Source organism: Pogona vitticeps, chromosome 4 (assembly GCF_051106095.1).
Source record: "Pogona vitticeps strain Pit_001003342236 chromosome 4, PviZW2.1, whole genome shotgun sequence".
Lineage (NCBI taxonomy): Eukaryota > Metazoa > Chordata > Lepidosauria > Squamata > Agamidae > Pogona > Pogona vitticeps.
In genome coordinates, this window is record NC_135786.1 from 114,830,348 (window position 1) to 114,855,184 (window position 24,837).

A 24,837-nucleotide genomic window follows, 5' to 3' on the forward strand; every position below is an offset into this window, starting at 1 on the left:
GGGGAAAAAACTCACAGTTCTGTGGAAATCCTCCATGCGGCCACCATTTTCACTGCCCGGTAAGCGATGAAAGGGAGAGAAAACACAGCGGGTGGCCATTTTCTTTATCCAGCGGCCATTTTCGACCTGCCGATCAGCTGTTCCAAAAACATCGTTATGTAATAATCGGTAGGCAAAATGCTTACCGATCATCACAAAGCGATGTTTTAACATCTAAAACATTGTTTTGTGATCGCAAAAACTCAATCGCTATGTGGATTCGTCGTTAAACGAATTGCTCGTTATGCGGGGCACCACTGTATATGAAACAGATTAAAATCTTATTAAAATCTTTCATGGAAGCTTCTTCATTGCCTCCCATCAACCCATCACTTGCTACTGTTCTACGATTTTTGCTTCATCTCAAGTCTAGCGGCCTTTCCCTCTCTCCCTTGAGAGTTTACCTCTCCGCCATTGTTTCTTGTCAGCCCCCTAACTATCTGGCAGCTGATTTCTTCAAGCATCCAACATTGAAACGTTTTCTTAAAGGTCTATCTCATATCTACCCAGATACCCGCCTGCCTTTCCCGCAATGGTCACTAACATTAGTACTGCAACAACTTACTAAAGCTCCTTTCGAATGTTTAGCTTCAACTGATTTACGGCTACTTACCTTTAAAGCAGTTTTCCTCATCACCATCACCTCAGCTTGATGAGCTAGTGAGTTAGCGGCCTTACATCACAACTATCCTTATTTACATTTTTTCCAGACAAAGTCAAACTATCCATGTATATTTCTTTTCTCCCCAAAGTCGTATCTCAATTCCGTCTCTCTCAACCATTTATTCTTTCTTCTTCCCGTCATCATCCACAACTCAAGAAAGACTCCTCCATACTTTAGACGTTAGGCGAGCCCTTGCCTTTTACGTCCAACACACCCAACCTTTCAGGTGTTCACCTTAACTTTTCATAAGTCACCAACCACCTACTAAAGGTCATCAGGTGACGTCTCAAACTATATCTAGATGGGTCACTTCAACCATTCACGTTGCGTGTCAGCTGGCATGCAAACCAGTCCCGAAGGTGATTCGCCCTCACTCCACCAGAGCAGTGGCAGCCTCTATAGCGTTCCTACGTGGCATACCTCTTCCAGATGTCTGTGCCTCTGCCACCTGGGCACAGCTGTCCACTTTCATCTGGCATTATAGACTTGATCACTGGCAGAAGTCTGATGTGGCCTTTGGACATGCTGTTCTAGCCTCTACCTTGGCGTGATATCCTGCCTCCAGGTAAGACAGGTTTTTATTCACCCAGGGCGTAATTCACAGAGGCCACGAAAAAGAACGACAGGTTACCCACCTGTAATTGTAGTTCTTTGAGTGGACCTCTGTGATTCACACATCCCGCCCATCCTCCCCACTGTAACGCCATTCTGCTTAATGTAGCGGCGGTTGACACAACTGAAAGGGGAGCCTTGGCACCAAGATACTTATATGAGGGGAGAGGGGCCTTATTATAATATGTTTTTTGCTACTGTGTAAGCTCTAGAAATTTCCGATGAGGCTCAGTGCCTGCGCGGATCACCCAGGGTGTGAATCACAGAGGTCCACTCGAAGAACTACACTTATAGGTGGGTAACTTGTAAATCTTCTCTGCCAGTTCTAGATCTGTTGGAGCAATTGATGTGATGTTTTTTCACAACTCAGCCAATTACTTGAGCAGATCTTACTAGCAAACTTACAGATTGTGGTATTGGAAACTAGATCCTAATTTTTGGTTTCTTCCTTTCCAGTTTTTCAAAGCATTCTCTAAGAAACCTGATGATGGCATAAGACTCTTCCGTATGTATCCTGAAGTTAATTCCTTCTTAAGTTTGAACTGTTGTTACCAGTTTGGTTTGTTTAACTGTGGAAAACACCTTATAATATAGGTGGGCTGCAATCTGGAAGCATTTCATTTAAAAGTTTAAATAAAATAAAATAAATTAGTCTTTAACATGTGACAAAATTGTTGGTTTTGCTTGAAATTCAGATGGGTCATGGAAACATATGTTTTAGTCCTGAGTAATTTTTAAAAAGACAAAATGTAGTTTGGCTTTGTCAATGGGCCAACATTTATGTACGTGATTACTCAAAATGATGTATCGTTTGCATTTGTTTTGAAAAATATGAGCATCGACTAGCAAACAGGTAGGCCTTATACTTCCAGCTAGAGTGCCAGGCCATTTGTGATCTCTCTAGACATATTTGATACCACAGGCTAGAGGTGTGCATCTTAAAATTTGTGGAAGAACACCCTCCCTGCAATAGTTGTGAGCTGCTTATGCACAGATGTTATTCACATTCATAGCCATTTTGGCTCTCTTTCTTTCTCCCTCTGTATTGTGGGAGGAGAAGTGGACAGGCATCAGATAATGAAAGCACAAACCCAAATAAATAGGCAAAGCCTAAAACTGGGGATGTTGCTGTTGTTATGTGCCATCTCCAACGTATGGCAGTCCTATGAATGAGTGATCTCCAAAATGTCGTATCCTCAAGAGGGTCTTGTAAACTCAAACCTGTGGCTTCTGTTAAGGAGCCAATCCTACTCGTATTTGATCTTCCTCTTTTCCTGCTGCCTTCCATCTTGCCCAGTGTTACTGTCTTCCAGAGAATCCTGCTGTCTCATGATGTGCCCAAAGTAGGGCAGCCTCAGCTTCAACATTTTTGCCTCCAGAGATAGTTCAGACTGGATTTGCTTTTGTCTGTCTGTCTGTCTGTCTGTCTGTCTGTCAGTCCAGAGTATCCACAAAACTTTCCTGCAGGAACACATTTCAAACAAATCAATTTTTTCCACTGTCATCTTTCTTTACTGTCCAGCTTTCACACTCATACATGGTGATGAGAAATACAAGAGATGATTTTGGTCTCTCTTGACATATCCTTACACTTGGTGCTGCCCTTCAGGGTCTGTCTTCTTCTGATTCCTTAGCTGCAGTCTCCCTTTGGATTGATGATTGGACCAAGATATACAGTGTGCATGGCTCTTTTGCTCCCCATCTTATCTTCTCAGTAATTGTTTCCCCTTCCTTTTTGAAGAGTGCTGTCTCCATTTTGATTCAGATGCAGCAATTAGGGAGGAAAAGAAAAAGGGTTCAGCAGTGGCATGTTGATGGACATGCAGGTGACTAGGCCAGAAGCAGGGAAGTCAAATGAGCTGATTCTGGATTTGTTGGTCTGTTATTTTACATCCTTGCTTTCTCACTTCTCTTTTCCCTGCCTCATAATAAACATATGAAGAAGATAAGACTGAAAGAGACTTTCTCATGGTTGTTAGGTCTTTAAGAAGAAGAAATGTAATTGGCAGTTGGTTAGTGCAGGTGGAGTTATTTGGTCACTGACTACATGACAAGAAGGACTGGTGAATGTCTGAGCTGGTGAGTGATCACCTAAAGAACTTAAGAGAGGCTTGAGCGCTTGAAGACGATCATCGAGTATGGCAGAGACCGCTGTGGTAAGCTACCCTATCCCAATGTTGAAAGAAGGGAAGTATTTGTTGTGGGCTTATCGAATGGAACTACAGTGGTGCCCCGCATAATGAGCTCTTCGTTTAATGACTAATCCACATAGCAATGTGTTTTTTGCGATTGCAAAGGCGACCGCATTGCGATGTTTTAAATGGTAAAACATCGCTTTGCGATGATCGGTAAGCGTTTCGCTTACCGATTTTCGCATAGCAATGTTTTTTCTAACAGCTGATCGGCGGTTCCAAAATGGCCGCCGGGTAAATAAAATGGCCCCCTGCTGTGTTTTTGCCCAGATTCCTCGCTTACCGGGCAGTGAAAATGGCGGCTGCATGGAGGATTTTCGCATAACGGTGAGTTTTAAGCCCATAGGAACGCATTGAAGGGGTTTCAGTGCATTCCTATGGGCTTCATTGTTCCACATAGCAACGAATCCATATAGCGATGATTTTTTCGGAATGGATTATCGTCGCTATGCGGGGCACCACTGTATATTTAAAGAAAGCAGCATTGTGGGGAATAGTAAATAACCCCCTTGCTCAGCCCACTGAAGAACAGGAATGGGAGAATGAAAAAGCACTGGCTTCAATCGGGCTCAGTTTGGCAGATGAGCATTTATGTTTATCATGTTTGAGGGGAAATCTCGGCTGCCAGATACTGGAGAGGCTTGCATGAAGTTCATATAAGAACTACAGCAAGTTCAGAAGTACATTTATATAGAAGGCTGTACAGAACTATTTTAAAAGAAGGAGAAGATATGAAGGAACATCTTAAAATTCTGCAGGAGTTGTTCCGCAGCTTAATTATATATTTACGGAAGAACAAAAGAGCTATTTAATTCTAAGCAGTCTACCTCCTTCATATGATAATTTGGTGACTTTACTGGAAACTATGCCTGTTGCCCAGTTAACTCCTCAATACCTGGTGGGTCAGAGGAAGCAAAAAGATGAGCTGAAAGAGCAGAGGTGGAGTTTTTCCCTGAGGCAGTTAGAACCAGGAAGACTGCCAGCCAGGAAAGAGGAAAGAACCAAGGAAAAGATAGACTAAATGTCCTAAAATGTTGCTTTGAATGTGGAGCTTTAATGCACGGTTGTCTTGACTGCAAAGCCAAGCACAGAGAGACTGGCAAACAAGATTCCTCCTAGTCCCACCTGCACAGGAGGAGGGGCGGAGAGAAGCTCTCCATTGTAAATGTTAGAAACCAGAAGAGGAAAGATGGATCTTAGATTCTGGTGCTTCTACACATGTATCCTGTAAAAGTCCTGCTAATTTTTCTTCCTTTCACAGGTCTGAGAAAGAGTCAGAGTGTCTTGCTGATGGTAAATCTCTGGGGAAGCAAATTTATATACAGTACAGAATGCATGGGGAAAACTTGTAGAAAAGTACTATGCATTCCTAACCTTTCTTATAATCTCTTATCTGTTGCAACTTTAGACAGAGAGAATTATAACATACAATTTGAGAAAGGCACATGTAAAGTAATGAAGGAAAGATATGTGCAAAAGATACTTTAAGAAATGGGCTTTATGAAATGTAGCTGAAGGAAAGGCGGAAAGAGGAGGGGAAGTCAGAAAGAAAGCTGAAAAAGGAGAGGGAAACTCAAAAGGCTAATGCAGTAAATATGCCTGCACATTTAAATTGTGTTCATGATTGGCATAAGAGAATGGGGCATTTGAATTACAAAACATTACAAAAGATGCCAATGTATGATGAAGGTATTAAAATGACTCAGTGTAAGTCCTATATACCTTGTGAAGTATGTCACATTACTAAAACTAAAGCAAAGTCTATTCCAAAAATTAGTGATAGGATTTCAGAATCACCACTACAGATATTGCGTGGCTGGACCTTTCCAGAGTTTTCATGGTCAGGCAAAATATTTTTTACTGATTGTCAATGATTTCAGTAGATTTTCTTTCTTATTTCCTATGAAGAAAAAGTCAGAAGTTTTTGCTATATTCTCTTCTTGGGTAAAATTTGCAGAGAGAAAATGTAAGAGAAATATTTCAGAATTAAGGACAGACAATGGAGGGGGATTTTCTTCATCTCAATTTGAATCTTGGTTGAAAAGGAGACGAATGGTTCATAGGAAGTCTTGTGCATATTCACCATGGCAGTGTGGTCTAGTAGAAAGACATATTCAAACAGTAAATAACATGAAGAATTATATGTTAAGTGATGCTAACTTACCTCAAACGTATTGGGCAGAGACTGCTTTGACCAGTGTATATATTCTGAACAGAACATTACAGAGTACGACTGGTGAAATACCATTTACATTGTTATATGGGAGGAAACCAAATTTATCTCACTTACATACTTTTGGTGCTACAGCATATGTGCAGATTCCTAGGGAGCAGAGGAGAAAAGGCAAACCCAAAGCTAAAAAGTGTAAATTTTTAGGATATGATTTAGGTGCACAAGCATGGAGATTTACAGACAAAGACAATAGGGTTGTTATATCTAGAAATGCCGCATTCATAGAGGAACTGAAAGTACAGGAGCCTGATGTACCTTTTCTACCACATACAGAGCAGACTGAAGTTAAGAAAGCCATGTCTCCATGGAGACCAGATAGCACTGATGCTAGTTCTTCAGACATTGACTCTGAATCTGACTCTGGAGATTTAGAACCTGACCCTGAAAATACTATGAAGCAGGAAGAGTCTGATATTGAAGAAGAGGTGGATGTTCCTCTTAGGTCCCACCGAGAAAGATGGAAACCTGATAGGTACAAGGGGATGCTGATAAGTATTGAGCCTTTCCCAGAAAAAATTGAGCTAAGAAGTTGTAACTGCCGCACTAGTCTACATATTCTCCCAGGAAGTCAGTGGACTTCCGACATCTGTCCTGCAGCTTCTTAAGTCCCTGCAAATAAAATTCTTCTGACTGCTGGTGTAAACCACTCATTTGCAGCATTAGTTGCCTCCAGCACACTGCCAAATCATTGTCCCTCTACGTGTTTTTTAGTTTGGGGAACAGATAATAGTCAAAAGGAGCCAGGTTGGGAGAATAGGGTGGATGGGGTATCACTTGAAAGTTTAAGGAGGTCAGTTTTGGCATTGTTTGACTTACAGTGTGTGACAAGGCGTTGTCATGCAACAGAATGACACCTTTGGAGAGCTTTCCTCGATGTTTTTCCTTGATGTTTTGCCTCAACTTTGTCAATAAAGCACAGTAATATTTGGCATTGATGGTTGAACCCTGTTGGAGGTACTCCACCAGCAGAACTCCCTTCTTATTCCAAAAAACTGTTGCCATTTGCTTCTGCACCGACCTTTGCACTCGGAACTTCTTTGGCCTGGGGGAACCACTGTACCTCCATTCCTTAGACTGTTCCTTTGTCTCAGGATCATAACATTAGATTCATGTCTCATCACCACCACTTTGCCCAGGAAATCTGACTCATTTCTTGTAAGATGTTCCAAAACAGCCACCGATGACTCCGCACGTTTTCTCATTTGTTCGGTTGTCAAAAGTTTGGGGATCTAATTTGCTGCCAGCTTTCTCATTTCCAAGTCGTTGTGGATAATGGCACCAACTCTCTCACGTGATATTCTCAGATATATAGCAATACTTTTGGCTGCTTGCTATTCGGCGGTCCTCCATGATCATGTCATGGATGGCTTTCACATTTGCAGGCACAGAGACAGAAACAGGCCTTCCACTGGGTTTCTCACTTTCAACACCGAAATGGCCAGTTTAAAAATTGACAACCCAGCGTTCAACTGTTGCATATGAAGGGCCACTGTCACCCATAGTGTGTGACATTTCATCATGGATCTGCTTTGCACCTTTCCCTTGGAGAAACAGGAACTTGATTATGGTCCTATGCTCTTTCACATTGAACTTTTCTGGAGGTGCCACCATGTTCACTTTGGACCGGAAAAAGAAAGTTAAGTTAAAATCATAGGTAGTTGATTTTTGCACCATTGAATATAGACAAATTGGCCGATACACCCTGTAATTTATAGTTTCCTAGCTCAGTTTTTTCTGGGTAAGTCTCAGTGCTTATCAGCGCCCCCTCATATCAGCCTGTACATATTTGTCTTGTAAAACAGAAGCCTTCCTGCCATGCAGACATATTGTCTTTACCAGAAAAAGAAAGAGAGGACTGGTTGGAAGCCAGAGTTAAATTCTATGAAACGGTTGAAAGTATATAAAGAGACCCAGCTCCCACCAGCGGAGAAAGCAATTGGCTGTAGATAGGTATTTAAAAGGAGGCCACTTACAGAAGGAAGTTTCAAGTGTAAAGCTAGGTTAGCTGCTAAAGGTTTTTTTGCAACAAAAATACATCCATTATAATGAAACTTTTTCTCCTACCACTCAAGCAGATAGCATTAGAATACAGTGGTGCCTCGCAAGACGAACGCCTTATGGGATGAAAAATCGCAAGACAAACGGGTCTTGTGAGTTTTTTGGTGCCGCATTAATTAAATTTCAATGCATTCCTATGGGAAAGCTTGCTTCGCAAAATGAAATTTTCGCAAGATGGCATTAACCGTGGAAGGGATTAATTTCATCTTAGGCAGCACTATATGCCTTGCTGTTGCTGCTCAGAGAAAATATGTAATTTCTCACTGTGACATTTAAACTGCATATCTAAACTCAGAACTTTCTGAGACAATTTACATGGCTATTCCACCTGATGTGAAGGTTAAACATAGTAATAATGTGTGGAAGTTACAAAAGGCACTTTATGGTCTTCATCAATCTGCACGACATTGGAATAAATGTCTGGATTCGGCATTGCATAAATTAGGTTTTTTGAGTACAAAAGCAGATCACTGTGTTTATACCAGAGGAAACGAAATCCTGATTATTTTTGTTGATGATTTAGCTTTCATTGGCCCTAATCAAAAAGCATTAAATACTTTTGAGCAGGAGATAGCTGATAAATTTGCTATCAAGAGACTAAGAAAGATCAAAACGTATGTTGGTATAAACATTGAACACTTGCCAGGAGGTTTTGCTTTACACCAAAATAATAAAATTGCCTCATTGTTAGATGCACAAAATATAAGTAAGTGTAACCCTGTTACAGGATATTTTGCTGAGGGTTGACAGGAAAGTCCTTCATTTGATGTTGAGAAATAATCAGTTGTAGGATCATTGCAATATCTAGCATTAACTACGAGACCAGATATTTTGTTCTCTGTGAATTTGGTCAGCAGATATTGTGCAAAACCTACTGAGAAGCACTGAAATGCAGTAAAACGTATATTGAGATATTTGCAAGGTACGATGAACTATGCAGTATTGATAACTCCTTCAGAAGAACAAGAATTAAAATTTTATGTAGACAGAGATTTTGCTAGCTCTATCGAGGACAGAAGATCCACATGTGGATACATAGCTAAATATGCTTAATTCCGTGGAAGACTAAGAAACAATGTTGTGTGAGTCTCAGCACTTCTGAATCTGAGTTCATAGCCTTATCAAAAGTTTGCAGTAATTTAATTTATTATGTAACATCGTTGAAGGAACTGAATGTGCAGATAGATGTACCAACTGTGATAGAGCACAATACAGCCTGTATAGAGATAGCTACATCGGAGAAAGTAAAAGGCAGGTCAAAGCATAGTGACATTAGATTTTGCCATGTTAGAGAGGCTGTAAAAGCAAAACAAATAAAATTGCAATATTGTCCATCATAAAAAAAACCAAGCTGATGTTTTCAGGAAGCCTCTTACATTCCAGAAGCATAAAGAAGCAGTAGAAGCACTTGGTGTTAAAGAAATGAATGTAATGAAATAAATGTATGCTAATACAATTGTTAATTAAGGAGGGGACTGTTAGGTCTTTAAGAAGAAGAAATGTAATTAACAATTGGTGTGTGCAGGTGAACTTATTTAGTCACTGCCTACGTGACAAGAAGGACACAGTCATGTGGAATTAGCTACCATGAGGTGAACCACTAATTTGATTGGTTGGAGTTAGTATAAATTAAGAGGCTGGTTAGTGTGCCCTTCACAGTTCTATTTTGACTGTCATGCTTACGTCCTGTCTGTTTGACTGCTAAATGTCTGTGTTTATGTTCCTGTGAGCACTATATCAATATGTACAGCAAGTCAATATTCTCTGCACTTTTCCCTGGTGTCTTCCTGTGTGCCTTACTACCCTGGAACTTCTGGTCCAAACCTTTGTAAGGAGAAGTGCTTCTACTGTGATTTTAAACTGCTAACAATGGTCACTTGGCATGTTGCATGGCTCACAGGTGACTTCGGCCTGGATTTCCTGGTCTGTAACCCAGCTCTCTGACCACTGCATAACATTGGGTCCCCCCCAGCCTCATCTCAGCACCTGCATGTATTCTCCCACCGAGGCACATATTTCAGGATTTACAGACATATTCCTGCTCCTCCCCAGTGTCTCAGTCTGCCTCTCTAATAAGCTCAGGTGGGATTGGAAGAGTCTTTCACCTTCTCCCCCATCTTTGCTGATCTTCACAGAAATTGTTGCATGTGTGTAGGCTGAAACCGTTCTCCACTTTAGTGGATGGTTTTCCATCTGAAGTTTAAAATAGCTTTTCCCATTATGCTAACAGCAGTGCCAAAACAGGATTTTTTCCTTTGCTGAACAGTCAGAAAAGTGGTCTGTTCCCTCCTGTGATTGGCACTTTTCAAACACCAGTTTCAAGCCTTGCCTCTTCTATAGGGTGTCAGTCTAATAAACAGACCTGCCGGGTTCTCTCTTCCTGCCCTCCTTTTCCCTCCAGATGCTCTGGACACATGGGATAGTTGTCTGATTATAAAGTGCCATTGACTTGGGTCCAAAGTAAAGCCCTCTCTAATCTGATCACACTTTTAAAAATATTTTTGCCTGTAATCTTAGCCACAAAGCCTTCCCCATAGGATCACTGACTTTTTCTTTCTCTCTCAGTCTTCCTTTTCTTCTCCTGTTGTTCCAAAATGCATCTACATGTCAGACTATGAAATAAGCAAATTTTTTTGGTCTTAAATGGATGGATGTGATCTGACCTTTTCATTTCTACAAGTCATCTCAGCGTTAGAAAGAGAAAAAAAGCAAACCCCCTGGAAATCTTGGCTTACAGATACAAACACTCTGTGGTTTGTTTTCCACGAATACTATGTGGTTGAGAGCCATGCAGCCTCCCTTGAATCTGTAACAGGATGAGATGCTGCTTCTTGAAGTTCCTTATCCTTCAACTAAGCCTGTGAATCTAAAGGCTAGCACGTAAGGTATACTCCCTTAACAAACCAAAGAGGCATGAAGGGAGGATCACATACATATTTGCTCTTTGCTGCTTGAAGAGATTCATTGTTACAGAGTTTGAGAACTTCGTGTTCAAGGAATGAATCACATTCTCTGCAGTGGGAATTCCCAATTGGAAAGGAAAGTCTCAGGTTGCCCTTTGAGGAAGAGCTACTACATGTCTGGAATGAACCACGCCCAAATTAAATTGGGAGTGGTTCTCCTTCCAGATCTAAGGATATATTATTGCAGCTTGGCACAATCATTTTCTTGTATCCAGGCAACATTTATTTATTTTCCTCCACATTATTAAATTGCACCTCACTGGGAAGGGATCATTGTATGGAACCTGCTGTGGGTTGTGAACAAGAGCTGCTGCTGCTAAAAAGCAGACCGTGGCTGGAGATCCCATAGTCTTCCTTCCTACTCCTCCAAGTCTGTGAGTGACATCTCAGTAAGCAACAGGTAGAATTCCCAAACGTGGGTTCTCAGATATTGATGATCTCCAACTCTAAGAAGCCCTGATCATTACCCAAGTTGACTGGGGCTTCTGGGAGTTGAAAGCCAACAATATGTGGGGGGAATCTGAGTTTGCATACCACTTATCTAGAGAGGGAAGCTGCTCACTTTCTGACCTTCTGTTGAATATTTAACCCAGCCATCCAGGAGAGAGATGTTTGGAATTGACCCCTGAGAAACCTTTTTTGCATTTATTCTTTGATGACATAGATTCTCATGTTCTCCACAAATCTGATGAACTGACGATGAAGGCAAATACGAATAGGGTTAAGAAGGTAGCTTGATCTTAAACTTAGAAGGCTACATTTTAAGTACAAAAGAACACTTCCATATAATGATATTTAGAAATCTGATATGGAACAAGCTGCTGTTGGTAAACTCTTTCTGCTGTGTCAGCTGAGGGGCGCGGGGGGGGGGGAAGTATGTTGGGTTGTGCATATTGGCTGCCCAGGAGTCTAATTATGATAATTCTTTTTCCTGTACAGATCATGGCGATGACATTCGGAGCCTCAGGGAGTCCATCATCACCACAATGGAAAGACATGAAGAGGTGTGGCCTCCAACCTGCCCACCTCTGGAGCCAATCAGGTAACTAAGAAGGAGAGTACAAAGTGGAATGTACTATTTTAGTACATTCAGCATATGCATGTCCATGCTTATATGAATAAATAATGCCCTGGGAGGAGATGATGCCATATGTTTGCCCATTGCAGTAAGTTATTTAAAGTAAATTTTTATTTATGTTTTAAACACATCCAATAACAGTCTGCATCAAATTGAACTCATGCCTTAATATTAGTGGGCAGTGTTGTAGGTATACTTTCCCAGAGAGTTTTACCCCTTTAATGATAATACAGGTAGTAAGCCTAGCATTTACATACTTTGAGATGCTCAAAATGCTGTGAATGACAGTAATATTTCTAGCAATTCTTTAAGGTAGATCCAAATGATCATTCCCATATTCTAAAAGCTAATTCTCTAGTCTAAAATCATTAGTGTGGAGTGCAACTGGGGTTGATGACAGAAAAAGAGAGAGAGATGTATCATTGGATAACTGTGAGAAAATGCAGCATATGCACATACTTCAGCCAGCACTCTACTGGCGAGTGGTCACCCTGTGCTCGACTTACGAGCACTTCTGTGATTAAAAATCATAACTCAGGAATTTGTCCTTGCCAGGGAAGCCAATCTTGGCTTTAGTTATAAATCTGTACAAGTAGCCATAGCAAGAGCAGTTGCATCTCTTGATTACGCTTAGGGTAAGCTAGGTCCAGAAGCACTTTGTGTATTGAATGTATGCTGTAAATGATTTATATCTGTAATTTCTGTTCCTGATACTGTCCTCCATAACATGGTATTGTAAAAGATTATTCATTAGAACAAGCATTAATAAGCATGATAGTCTAGTGTACAAAAACATGTCAACACATTTGATGCCCAATCAGGGCACCAACTGAAGACCAACGTTAAATCATTTGGCTCTATTTTATTTATTTATTTATTTATTGGACTTATATACCGCCCCATAGTGCTACAAGCACTCTCCAGGCGGTTTACAATTTTTAATTATACAGGCTACACATTGCCCCCCCAGCAAGCTGGGTACTCATTTTACTGACCTCAGAAGGATGGAAGGCTTGAGCCGGCTACCTGGGATTTGAACCCCAGGTCGTGAGCACAGTTTTAGCTGCGTTCTACCATTTTTATGTTGAGCAGATTTTTGTAACTTAAGGAAGGAAAAAATATTATTGCTATCTAAAGAGAAATTTCACAAAACCCCTAATTATCAACTATCTTACTCTTGGCTCAAGCTCATGGGCAAATGAAAGAGAAGTAACTAGAGGTGCGAGACCAATTGTGGTGTATATTGATTCATGAACTTTAGATTTTCCCACCTGATGACATTAACTGCCAGAAAAGCTGCTACTGACGTGTCTCATGAATACTGTACTGCTGAAAGCAGGAAGCCTTAAATTGGTACCTGTCCCATGTGTGACCCAAGTTAATAATCTGGATAAGAGGAGACTTCCTGCAGGCTTTGTGGGATTGGACATAACCTGTAGGTGTTGCTGCAATTTAGGATTGCTTTCCAGATCACCCTTGAGTGTACTATTTTCTGTTTGTTTCTCTTTCACTCTTTCATTGATTGCTTCTTTAGTGTTCAGTCCCTTTACCAGGAATGGGCTCTCAGTCAAGCTGGCATCATGCTTCAGCTTCAGCTTCCTGTTCAGATTGTGGGAAAACTTGGCCAGTCCTTTTTAGGATTGTCTGGCAACTGCAATCCTGTTCTTCTGCATGAAATTCAGATTGTCTTAGATCAATACATTTCCTTATTAGGCTGGTGAAGCAGACAGGAAAATAAGATGAGAGCTACAGGCATAAATTGCTTTACTGAGCACTACAAATTCAGAACTGTATCTTCAGAATCAAATGGGGCTACGGGGGGGGGGGAGATCATTGGGTCAACTTAGACCTGTTGGCCGGTGGTCCCCCATCACTGATCTGTCCTGTTCCACTATTGTCCAAGGCTACCCTTACTGGTCTTAGGTTCAAAATCCCTAAAGAGGAACTGAGTAGAGGTCTTCTGTTTCAAAATTGTGCCAGCTTCTTCTAAACCTTCCTTCTTTAAATGATTATTAGGCATACTTGTGGCTTCTGCTTTTGTTCTGGAGGTATAATTATCTACCTCCAGATAATGTATTATGCAGATAAAAGGTTCGATGTTTCATTCACATCCTGTAAGGGAAAGAGTGATTAGATGAACTGAGGTATGAGTTCTGAACATTAGAGATTATTATAATCTGTCCTGGGTATCAAGAGTGTTTGGACAATCTGGATTTTTGTGTTTTTTTGCCATTTATTGAAATGCATCTTTAGTTAGCAGGCCTTCAGGAAATCATTTAAAACCCACCTTAGGTCTTCTGCACATAACTTGGATCATTTGGTGATTTTAGTGGAGATAATAATTGACTTTAAGTGGGTGGTAAAGCTGTCTTGCTCCCACTATCTGTCTTTAAGATTCAAGGAGTATGGAAGGCAGAACTGTTCTCAGTGAGCCAGGAAATCAAGAATAGATCGTTTATGACTCTGTTACAGATGGCCTAGCTGGGTTCATATTCCTTTCAAAGCTACCTTGAATTCAAAGAAAAAGATATCTATGAGTTCCTACTAAGATGGTGAACCAGCAGTGCCTCTTAAAACTGCCCCCTGAACAATAGGGGGATGGAGCTTCAGCTTGTGCACGGCCACCCACTTTTGGCCAAAGGGAGAAACTGTACGTAGGTCAGACGTAGCAGGAAGGAAGCATCCATCTTTATGCCACGAGGCTTGACTCCTTTAAAGGCTTTGCTCACCGGAATAGTTCAGGTCTGGGATAGGTGTGGGGTTTTTGTGTTTGTTCTTTCTCTCCTGCCCCAACCTTGGCGAGTCTGACAAATCTTAGTCTCTAATCACCTCTTCCTTCAGTCTGTGGTCCCTGCCAGTTTAAGTTCCACCTGCTGCAGAGAAGAGGAGGGAACTTGGAGAGTCTTCTGTGGGGGCAGTGACTGAATGAGAGTGGCCATGGGCCTGAGGAAAGGAATAATTTGTGACTTCCCCTTTCTTAGCAAAAAGTAAGGGAGATGACTTCTAGTAGGCTCAGATCAATTGCCTCTTGAGAATAAAGTTACCCTCATCCTTAGTATGTTGCCTAATACTCTGGAGATATGAGCTTAAGAAATGTTCTTTTTCCTCTTGGCATCGGTCACTCCTTCCCTTTTGTTTACTTACCTTGCTCTTGTGGAAGGGAGGGAGGAAAGAAAGCAGGCAGACAACCTACCTAAAGGGGTTCTCTGTGTCCTGTCCTTCATCCTCCATAACATGAGACAACTTTTTCTCGTGTCAAGGCACACTATGCTTCTGCAACTAGTGTAGTCATGCCTTAACAAATGTATTACTCCATCCTATCTGGGGGGGAAATCTGGCACAAAGGTGCCGTTACAGGAGACCCCATGGCTCCTGTAACTTACTGTCTTGGCCTCCCACATGCAGATGTAGCAAGTGAACCTTTTCCCATTAAGGATGACCACACTAGGAAAAGCTCCAGTTGCTAAACTGATGGGTGTTGGGATGGTAATAAAACTCAGGAACCAGCCCAGTAAAAAGAATGGCAATATGGCTCTCCTTCGCCCCCACAATCTCTTACAAAGTTATAGATTGAGTTAGATTAAAGGATCAGGTTTAATCCCATGCCCGGGAAGAAATGATTTGCTTCTAGGAGGATCTCTTGGATCAAGAGGAAATTGGCCACTTTGGAATGTGCATGAAATAAATGTTTTCTCTGTACTTGGAACAGCGTTTGATGCTCTCTTTTTTATTATTATTATTTTTTTTAGTGCAGCAGAACTTCATGGCTTCTTCCAGGCATACAATGTCACATATTTGGCCCTAATATTTGAGAAGGAAGACTCATTTTTGGGCAGAGAGGTAACTACTACTGCTACTATTATTATTATCATTATCATCTTTCATGGAGACATGCAAAATAGACATGGGCCTTTCGTATTCGTAACTATACCACAGATGCTGCAGTGGGCCAGTTCTCTCCCTCAGAACTGGCTGACTCACCAGGCTCTGCATGGCGCTGGGGTCTGGGTCTGGAAAAATGATAACAGATGACAAAGAAAAGACACTTTAATACCTATTTTAGCTCAGTCTTTTCCCAAAGGATAGATTAAGACCCTCCAGACAAACATGAAATGCAAATGGAGGGAACAGGGTTGTAGCTGGAGACTGATAAATAGTCAAGGAATACCTTATTACAGTGGTTCCCAAACATTTCCGCCTCTTGGCTTCCTTGATTTACCCACCACAGGCCATGCCTTCCCTTGCTCAGAGGGGCCATCAGGGGTCTGTCTCCCACCAGAGGCTGGATCTTGACACACCCACCCCAGCCATCCCATCTCCACCCCCTAAATATCTCCGAGGGACCACCTTTTTCCAGGCCATAATTCAGGAAACTCACAAGACCACCTGGCAAGCACCATAGTGGGGAAAGGAGAGGCAGGCACATGGCTTTCATTTCCAGTTTGACACAGAACTGTGCTGTTATGAACAGCTCCTCTATAACTTTCATAGCTCTATAGTCCATCCCTTTTCCTTTGGTGCCCTGGTCGGGTTTCTTCGTGCCCTGTTGAGCTGTGTTGTACAGTTTGGGGGCCCTTGCCTGATTATTTATTTATTTAACTTATATGCCGCCCACACTACCCAAAGGTCTATTACCTTGAATGAGTTCAAATCTCCAGGGCTGGATGAATTGCATCAGAAATAAATAAACCCTCATGACCCACAGCATTCACTATGATGCTTCTAGCTCTTCCTCCGTGATGCCTTCTAGCTAGACATGGCGGTATTCATATACAAACCCCCCCCCCACACACACACACAGGTGGACATAACAAGAGTCTAGCCCCCTGGGACCATACTGTCCACTCACCATCTGCTGCTGCTACGAGCTCCACGCTCCCTTCCTGTCGCTCCAGAGCGCCCGACGTGTGAGCCACTCTTCAACCTGGCAGAGAGGCTTGTCGTCCCACCTCCTGCCAAGAGTGGCTAGTCGACAGTGAGCTCCGGAGCAATAGGAAGGGAGCACAGTGCCCACAACAGCAGCAGATGGTGAGTGGACAGCCTGGCCCCAGGGGACCGGGCCCTTGTTATGTCCACCTGTCAGGGGTGTATTTGTATTCGTATATGAATACCCCCATCTCTACTTCCAGCTCTTCCTGTAGCTCAACCTACTGGCTCCAGATAGGCTTCATCAGATATGTCAGATAAGCCTCTCAGATGCTAATAAAAGAATTTAACAATGCCACTTGTGTTGTTTCTGGTTGTCAAGAAGAGACCACAAGAAGATCTTTGCTCTGATCTTATGTGATGTGGCTTCAGTGAGCCTCAGGAAGGCACTGAGGTGGGAAGAAAACTGCATGGGCTCAAGAATGCTAACATTTCCTTTCTCTAATCAGTTATGCATTACTGCTTTGACTGAGACCTTCTGAGGGAGAAGTCCTCTCAAGGTACATAATTAGGATAGGTGCTGCTAAAGTGGTCAATACATTATTATGGAGGGGGCAAGGAAGAAGCCCACCAAGATACCATCCCATGGATCTGGCTTATGAAACAAAACTGCACTGGGTGAGATTGATCAGAGGGTGAAATAAGCTAAAATGGATGGTTGACACCTGCAGGGGCCAGGCTACTAGTTCACACAGTACTCCATCTGATTGGCTGCAGGTTTGTCTTAGTATGTTGGGTCTCACACTAGACTTTGAGCTACAGTGAAAAAGAGCCAAAAGCATGATATGGCTACCAAAAAAAAAAGCAAATGAGATTTGGGCTGCATTAACAGAAGTACAGTCTCTAGATCCCATGAGGAACTACGTCCCCTCTATTTGGCACTGGTTAGGCGTCTTCTTACTCTGTCCAGTTCTGGACTCCGCACTTCAAGAAGGATGCTAACAAAACTAGAACAAGTTCAGAGGAGGGAGGCAAGGATGATCAGGGGGCTGGAAACCAAGCTTTATGAGGAAAGACTGAAAGAGCTGGGCATGTTTAGCCTTGAGAAAAGAAGACTGAGGGGTGATATGATATCACTTTTCAAATATTTGAAAGGCTGTCATTCAGAGGAAGAGCAGAATCTGTTCTTGATCATCCCAGAGTGCAGAACATGCAGAATCAATGAAACAAAATTTTGGAGAATTATGGAGGTAATTTGGATCAGAACCATGACTCCAGTGGAAAGGTGATTAACTGCACAGATGTTTTTGTCCCATTAGAGAAAGCCCAAGCGCACATGTGGCATGGTTATCCATGGCAACTTTTAAGTTACATATATAAAATGAAGGTGATGAGCTTGATAAAAAATATATCAGTGATAAAGTGAACTTTTGACCCTCTAGATGGTTTTGACTACAACTCCTGCAATCCATTTCCATTTGACATTCTGATTAGGGCTTCTGGGAGTTGAAGTCCAAAACATCTGGAAGGACAGAGCTGCCTAATTCTTAGTACGTAGCATGCTTTGTTACTGTACAGATGCCTAAAAACAAGGTGACCTTAATTCAGAAATGCAGTCTAAACAATAGGAACGGTACACGGGAGAAGGAAGCTGGCACAATACTTTCTGCTGATAAGCATCTTTCATTCAATGTCACAAGGAGGTATTTCTTCACAAGGATTGTTTGTGCAAGAGCAGCTAGCATAATCTCTCATAGCAAACAGTATCCTGAGCAAAAGTAAATGTGGCTTAACCAGATAATAGGGTATTGTTGTGCTTGCATAAGCTTGCTTCAGCTCTTCTGGACAAACTAAGCTAGGACTTCTGCCTTAAGGTCAGATGAGGGTCAGCCAAGTCAAGAACACATATTGGACTTGCGTACCAAATATAATACAAATACGTGGCAATAGGATATAAATCCTCCTGCCTATTCCTATAATACTCATACATAATGAATAGTCAGTCATTGTATGAAAGCAATTCCGTCAAGAAAGAGAGAAGGCAGGAAGGAATAAAAGATGTTTGTCCATGTGGCTGCATACATACATGCACACACAAAGTGAAGGCTTGAGAGAAAGAGGCAGCTCTTCCTTCATTCTCTCTTGTTGCTGGAAGACAACTAGACCTCTTTTATGGTAGAACATTTACTCCGATTCTGGACCTAATTACATGCTGCGTTAAATGTGTAGTATGCAAGTGAAGATCCATATATTTTTTTAAACAAAGGCAGCGTGTTTGACCCCAATCTGGATTGGGATTTTTGGTGTGGGGAGGCTTATTTTCTAAGATCTCACACCCTACCTCCTCCAGTGCTCTTGGAAAAAGTAACACATACTGGCTCAGAGGATAAGTGAGGCAGAGGAGCTCAGTTGTTACTGTACAGTATTTTTCTTTCCTGTAGCCCCTGTGTAAGAGGGACAATTTTGGAATCAGAGGGTGGGATGTTAAATCTCCCCTACCTGCACACAGTGGTCTTGATCAACGTTGTCACCACTCATGCATAGTAGCTTTAAGGTACTGAGGTGTTTCAGAATCCGAGACACAATACTGGGAATATTGTGCAGATAGATAAAGTTGGGCTGTCACAGCAAAAAGAGGTGTCAAGTAAACCAACAGAGAGTAGAACTAGATATTCCTTTGTCCTATAGAGCATGTTGCATCAGCACTTCCATTTTTAGAAATTAGTAATGTGGCAAAATTGTCACCTTGGGCACCCACTTTTGAAGATGGGTTACTATTTATTCCACTTTGGTTTATGCTCTTCTGGAAGGTGAGAAAGATAAGGACAGTAATGCTTTCTGTCTTCATCTGGCAGATGAGTGCCTCTCCTGCTTTACGTATGTTAACTCCGCCCCACCCACTTTCTATTTTTTCTTACATATACATGCACACAGACATGCAGAACAGATTGAAATTGCATTGTGTAAGTTCATTGGTAGTCACTTGGACACCTTTGCTTGATTTATTTATTTAATTTATTTATTTTATTTAATTTATACCCCGCCTATCTGGTCGGTGAGGAGTGCCTTAGCTTTGATATGGATTAGCCCTCGCAAGACATGAAAAGACAATTTTTATGGAATGTTTTTGTCTTTGTATTATACATGCTACGTAAGACAAGCCCCAGAAGTCTGCCTGCTGGGAGTATAGAAGACAACCTTAGCAGCAGGCTGTGAAATCCATTGGCATAGAGGTGTACGTGTACACTGTAGATACAATGAAGGAAGAGCCATTTGGTTGCTTCTCTTGGCCCATTCAAAAAATACACACATATTTGTAGAGGATAATTTCTGCTGCTGTTCCATCCTAATCCCTAAAACAAATTAGTCACTAGAGAGAGTGTGGAACATGGACATTTTACTTTTTTGGGATAGCAGCTCTTGCCACCTGAGGAATGTTTAGACTTGTTGCCCCAAAAATAACTTTTTCCAGGGTCTCTTGGAGAGAGTTAACAAAAGAAAGAGAAAGGACAAGTCTCTCTCTCTCTCTCTCTCTCTCTCTCTCTCTCTCTCTCTCTCTCTGTGTGTGTGTGTGTGTTAGTTGCTAGGATTGTTGTTTGAAACCCAGAAGTGACCCAGTTTGAATATTTTCTCCCCATATTAGCTCAGTGCATTGAAGGTAAAATGGGTCCATACTAGCACATTTTGTTGGGCATCTATTAAGGTGGGGTAGGCAACCTTCAGAAGTCTGAGGCTTGCACTCCCACCCCGTGGCCACACTCACTCCCACACTCCCATACTTCACCCATCCAACAATATTTTTCTTTAAGCAAGATTTGTTTATTTTTCAACTGAGAGAGAAAACCCTATCATGCTTTCTCTCTCAGTTGAAATGGGGCTCCTGAGATGGTAAACATGGTAGAATTGCCTCTCACACTCCCTAAATTGCACAAGGGACATTTTGAGCCAAAAATAAAGGGTTAGCAGTGTGGGGTGCCTACATTTGTACTATGGAGAGCTATATACATCCTTGAGACCATATTGTGCCCGCCACCTGCACTGAGGGGCTTGCACCTATGATCAGGGGCCATTGTGGATGGATCTAATTTGTCTGGTTGACCTTAGGATGGGGTCCATGGCCAGGGTCTCCTTCTTTCCATGACATGTGTACCCGTGGAAGGGATCATACAAATGTGGCTTGTTTAAAATCAAGAAGACAAACTGTTTTTAGAATAGAAGGCCTTAGTCCAGAAATAACAACAGTAGGAAAAAAGAATGCTTGACAGTGCAGACCAGGTGAGGCCTGGGAAAGATATCTTGGGCAGATGCCATGTTCCACGTTAAGCCTTTAGAGTAGAAGACAGGAGTGCCTTGTGTAAAAGTTTTGGTTACAGAACAGTAACTCATACAAATACCTGATTTTAGGTAACGTTGGACATGCTCCAGTTCGAGAACCTTGCGGTACGGCGTGTCCTGAAGAGCAATGAAGAGCTAGTGAGGCATTTCAACGTCACCACCTTCCCATCTGGCTTTCTGCTTGTTAACAACGGCTCTTGCAGTATCATCCCTGTGTGAGTTGCTGTCATTTCTATGTTTATTCTCTTCTGAACTTCTGAATTAAGTATATATTCTTGAGTCTGGGTTGAGATTCTGAGCTTACAGCTAATCAAAGACACATCCAAAGACAAATTTATGTGAACTTCACTAAGTGCTTTTTGCAATGAAAGCACCATTCTTTTCAGTCAGGCTTGTGTAGAGTTCTGCAGTTGTGTGCATGCATGCATTTGTGCATGTATCAATCAATCAGTCAATCAATCAATCAATCAATCCCACAATAATTATTGTGGTTTCACTTCAGTGAACAGTATACTTTATGTAAATGTGTGAGGCTCTAGGATTTGAGACTAAAAAGATCTTATGTTCAGGTAAAGGTAAAGGTTCCCCTTGACACTTTTTGTCCAGTCGTGTTCGACTCTAGGGGGCGGTGCTCATCTCCGTTTCCAAGCCATAGAGCCAGTGTTTTGTCCGAAGACAATCTTCCGTGGTCACATGGCCTGTGCGACTTAGACACGGAACGCTGTTACCTTCCCACCGAGGTGGTCCCTATTGATCTATTTGCACTTGCATGCTTTCGAACCGTTAGGTCGGCGGGACCTGGGACAAGTGACGGGCGCTCACTCCGTCGCATGGATTCGATCTTATGACTGCTTGGTCTTCTGACCCTGCAGCACAGGCTTCTGTGGTTTAGCCCGCAGCGCCACCATGTCCCTATGTTCAGACTATGGGTAAAATTCACTTCAAAGTAAAATCCTAACAGGAGTCTGGCTGGTATTTGTTTATTTTGTTGACTTTTTTAAAAAAAGTGCACAGTTATTTGTCAGAGAGTGGACTGACTGAAGAACTGGATGGTTGTCCATTGGTATCTTAGCTTTAACTTGAGGCTGAACAGGTGAAAATTCCAGATTATTTGACAGCCTGACTGTGTTGTTTGTCTCCTATTATAGTTCAAACAAACATCGCTGGAGGACAAAATCTTGCTGAGGGTTGGGGATAGGTGGGCAGGCATGTCACTGTTGAGGCTTCTGTGGGATCCTTGTAGGAAATTTTTGCCCAATAGCTGCCTGGATTAAACTGTGTTTCAAACACTGGCCATTTCAGGATCCTGTGAGTTTTAACCTGTTTCTGTGTGAAAGGTCATATTTTGTCATCTGAAAAGCTATAGAGCTTAGAAACATTCATTTCTTGAACTATAGTTCCTACAAACATTGCCCATGCTGGTTGTGGGATTCTGGGATGTGTTAGTCCAAAAGAGTAGCATGTTCATACTCTGCAATACAGCTGAGCAGCAGATGGGCAGGTTTCTGACAAGTGTGTTGCCAAAGGCTGTTTCCAGCCACCTGCTTGAGCATGTGGGTGTTTGTCTGGCACGTGTGCTAGGCTGAGATCTATGTGACAGAAACTCCTTGGGAGGGAGGATCCTCTCATGTATCTGAGACCAGAACCATGGTTGTTGTTTAGGCAGAGAGATCTCCTGAGGTGAAACCTGTGAATGTAAATTATTTCTCTTGTTTATGGAGAGTGTGGATATGTTTTGAGCATTGCTTAGTGAAAAAACAGGCATGCTGCTCCTGCAGACTAGATGACTGTATATCTGTTCTACCATTGACATTATACCACACACTTAGCACCTATATTGTTCTTTAAAATAGAGTTCCCTAACCTGGTGCCATCCTGGACTAGAATTCCTATCAGTCTGAGACAAATTCTTCATGTGGCACATTTGGATAGTACCAGCTTGGAGCAGGATGATTTATCACATTCCTATCTAGATTGTTTGGAAGAAGGAAGCTTATAGGACAAAATCATACTCATTTGTTTGTTTGTTTGTTTAAAGTATTTTTACCCCATCTTGTCCTTAAAACGGACCCAAGGTGGCTTACTTCATTAAAACACAATATTTAAAGGTAACAACAGCAAGTATAAAATTTATTTATTTATTTATTGGACTTATTTATTGGACTTAAAAATACTAAAAACAAAGAAACAAATAACACACTTAAACATGGTAAACAAAAGCAACACCAGAAAAAGAGTTCTGGTTCAAGACTGACCTGAGGCATCATTATCAGAATGCTGGTCCAAAGCAAAATGCATTCAAAGTGGAAAAGCACAGCCAGCCATATCAATGCCCATCTCAAGCAGCCCAGTCACTGAAAAGGAAAGTTTGCCTGCCCTTTTGCTGTCCTTCGGCAAGCAGGGAAAGACGTCTCTCTTCAGGCAGGCTTTTCCTTTAGTGACTGGCTTCTCTGAAAGGGGGGTTTGTATGGACTGTTGTGCTTTGTTGGTTTTAAATGTGTTTTTAGTATTGATTTTAATTACCAAAAACACATTTAAAAGCAACAAAGCACAATGATCCGTACAACCCCCCCCCCCCCAGACAGACAGTCACTAAGGACATTTTTAAAATATAATACTTACTTAATTCTTTTAAAATATTTGTATACTTGCTGTTTTTAGCTTTTAAATGTTGTCTTTTCAATGATGTAAGCCAGCTTGGATTCTTTTGAGGAGAAAGGTGGGGTAAAAATATTTTAAATAAATTTAAAAAATTATTGCTATAAAGGGACAGACCCTAGCATCTGTCAGAGGTACATAGGAAACCTTTTTCTGTTGTGGATTGCTGCCTTTTTGCTTTATGAGCTGCGTATGTTCCATCTGTCTTGTGTAGAGAGTAAGTTGTGGTGTTTTTTTAAAATTACAGTATCTTGAAATGTTGGAGAATATTGAACTTGGTTTGCTAAACCTGGCAGGCAATTAGCTGCTTCCTCACACACCCCCACACCACCACCTAGCTATTTTGACCCTCCATGTGCTCTTCTAATTGCAGAAAAGTTCATTAGGAGCCAGACAATGGCTGGTTATGAGAAACTGGCACAGAACAATGGAACTTGTGCTTTGGGCCCTCTGGTGGATTCCTGCTACTGAAAAATGTGCTAAATGACAAGCAGATGGTATCTTCCCCCTGTCGCCCTCCCCCCCAGCTCTCTTGCCATCTTGTGAAGCTTTTCGCCGATGATTGATGTCTACCTGGCAGTGAAGGCCTTAGTGTGACCAGCAAAGAGGCACCCTGGCACTGTGGTTTTCTTACGAAGGGGCTTAGGAAGATTTTGATCCCACTGTCTCCTGTAGCAAAGTGAAATAAGCCTCTGCCATTGCTCTCACGCCTGGCTTCCTAACCAGCCTGTGGAGAATTGCAGGCCCTCTTGCCGAAGAACCAGCCATAGAGGCAGCAAACTGCATGTGAGGGTGTCACCTTTTGTCTCCAGTGCCAGCTTCACCCGAGAGGAGAGCTATTGTTTTCTCTGCTGCCGAGCTGGTGAAGGGGAAAATTATTTATGATGGTGCTGTCTCCTGGCCATCTGTTTGCAGGGAGGCGACAAGCCGAGGAAACAAAGTGTACAGTGGCTGCTCCTGCTTGTGGTTCCTTAGGGGCTCTGTTGCCAGTGCCATTGCTTCCCACAATGGGAGGAACCTTTTTGCTCATTTAGTTCTGCTGCAGGTTGAAAGTGGGCTTTTCCCACTGGGATGCTTGAGCCACCTTACCAAAAGATGGATAAGGTTGGAGGTAAGATTAGTCTCCCCATTGATCTGGT

General features: G+C 42.0%; 1 protein-coding gene across 1 annotated transcript in view; it reads left to right on the top strand.

Annotated features, from left to right (window-relative positions):
* QSOX1 (quiescin sulfhydryl oxidase 1) overlaps positions 1-24,837 on the top strand; it is a 103,932-nt gene that overhangs the window by 42,429 nt on the left and 36,666 nt on the right. Inside the window, exons 3-6 of the mRNA XM_020789745.3 lie at positions 1,772-1,820; positions 11,701-11,803; positions 15,589-15,679; positions 21,110-21,255. Of these exons, the coding sequence (XP_020645404.3) occupies positions 1,772-1,820; positions 11,701-11,803; positions 15,589-15,679; positions 21,110-21,255 (389 nt within the window). The remainder of the gene's footprint in view (positions 1-1,771; positions 1,821-11,700; positions 11,804-15,588; positions 15,680-21,109; positions 21,256-24,837) is intronic.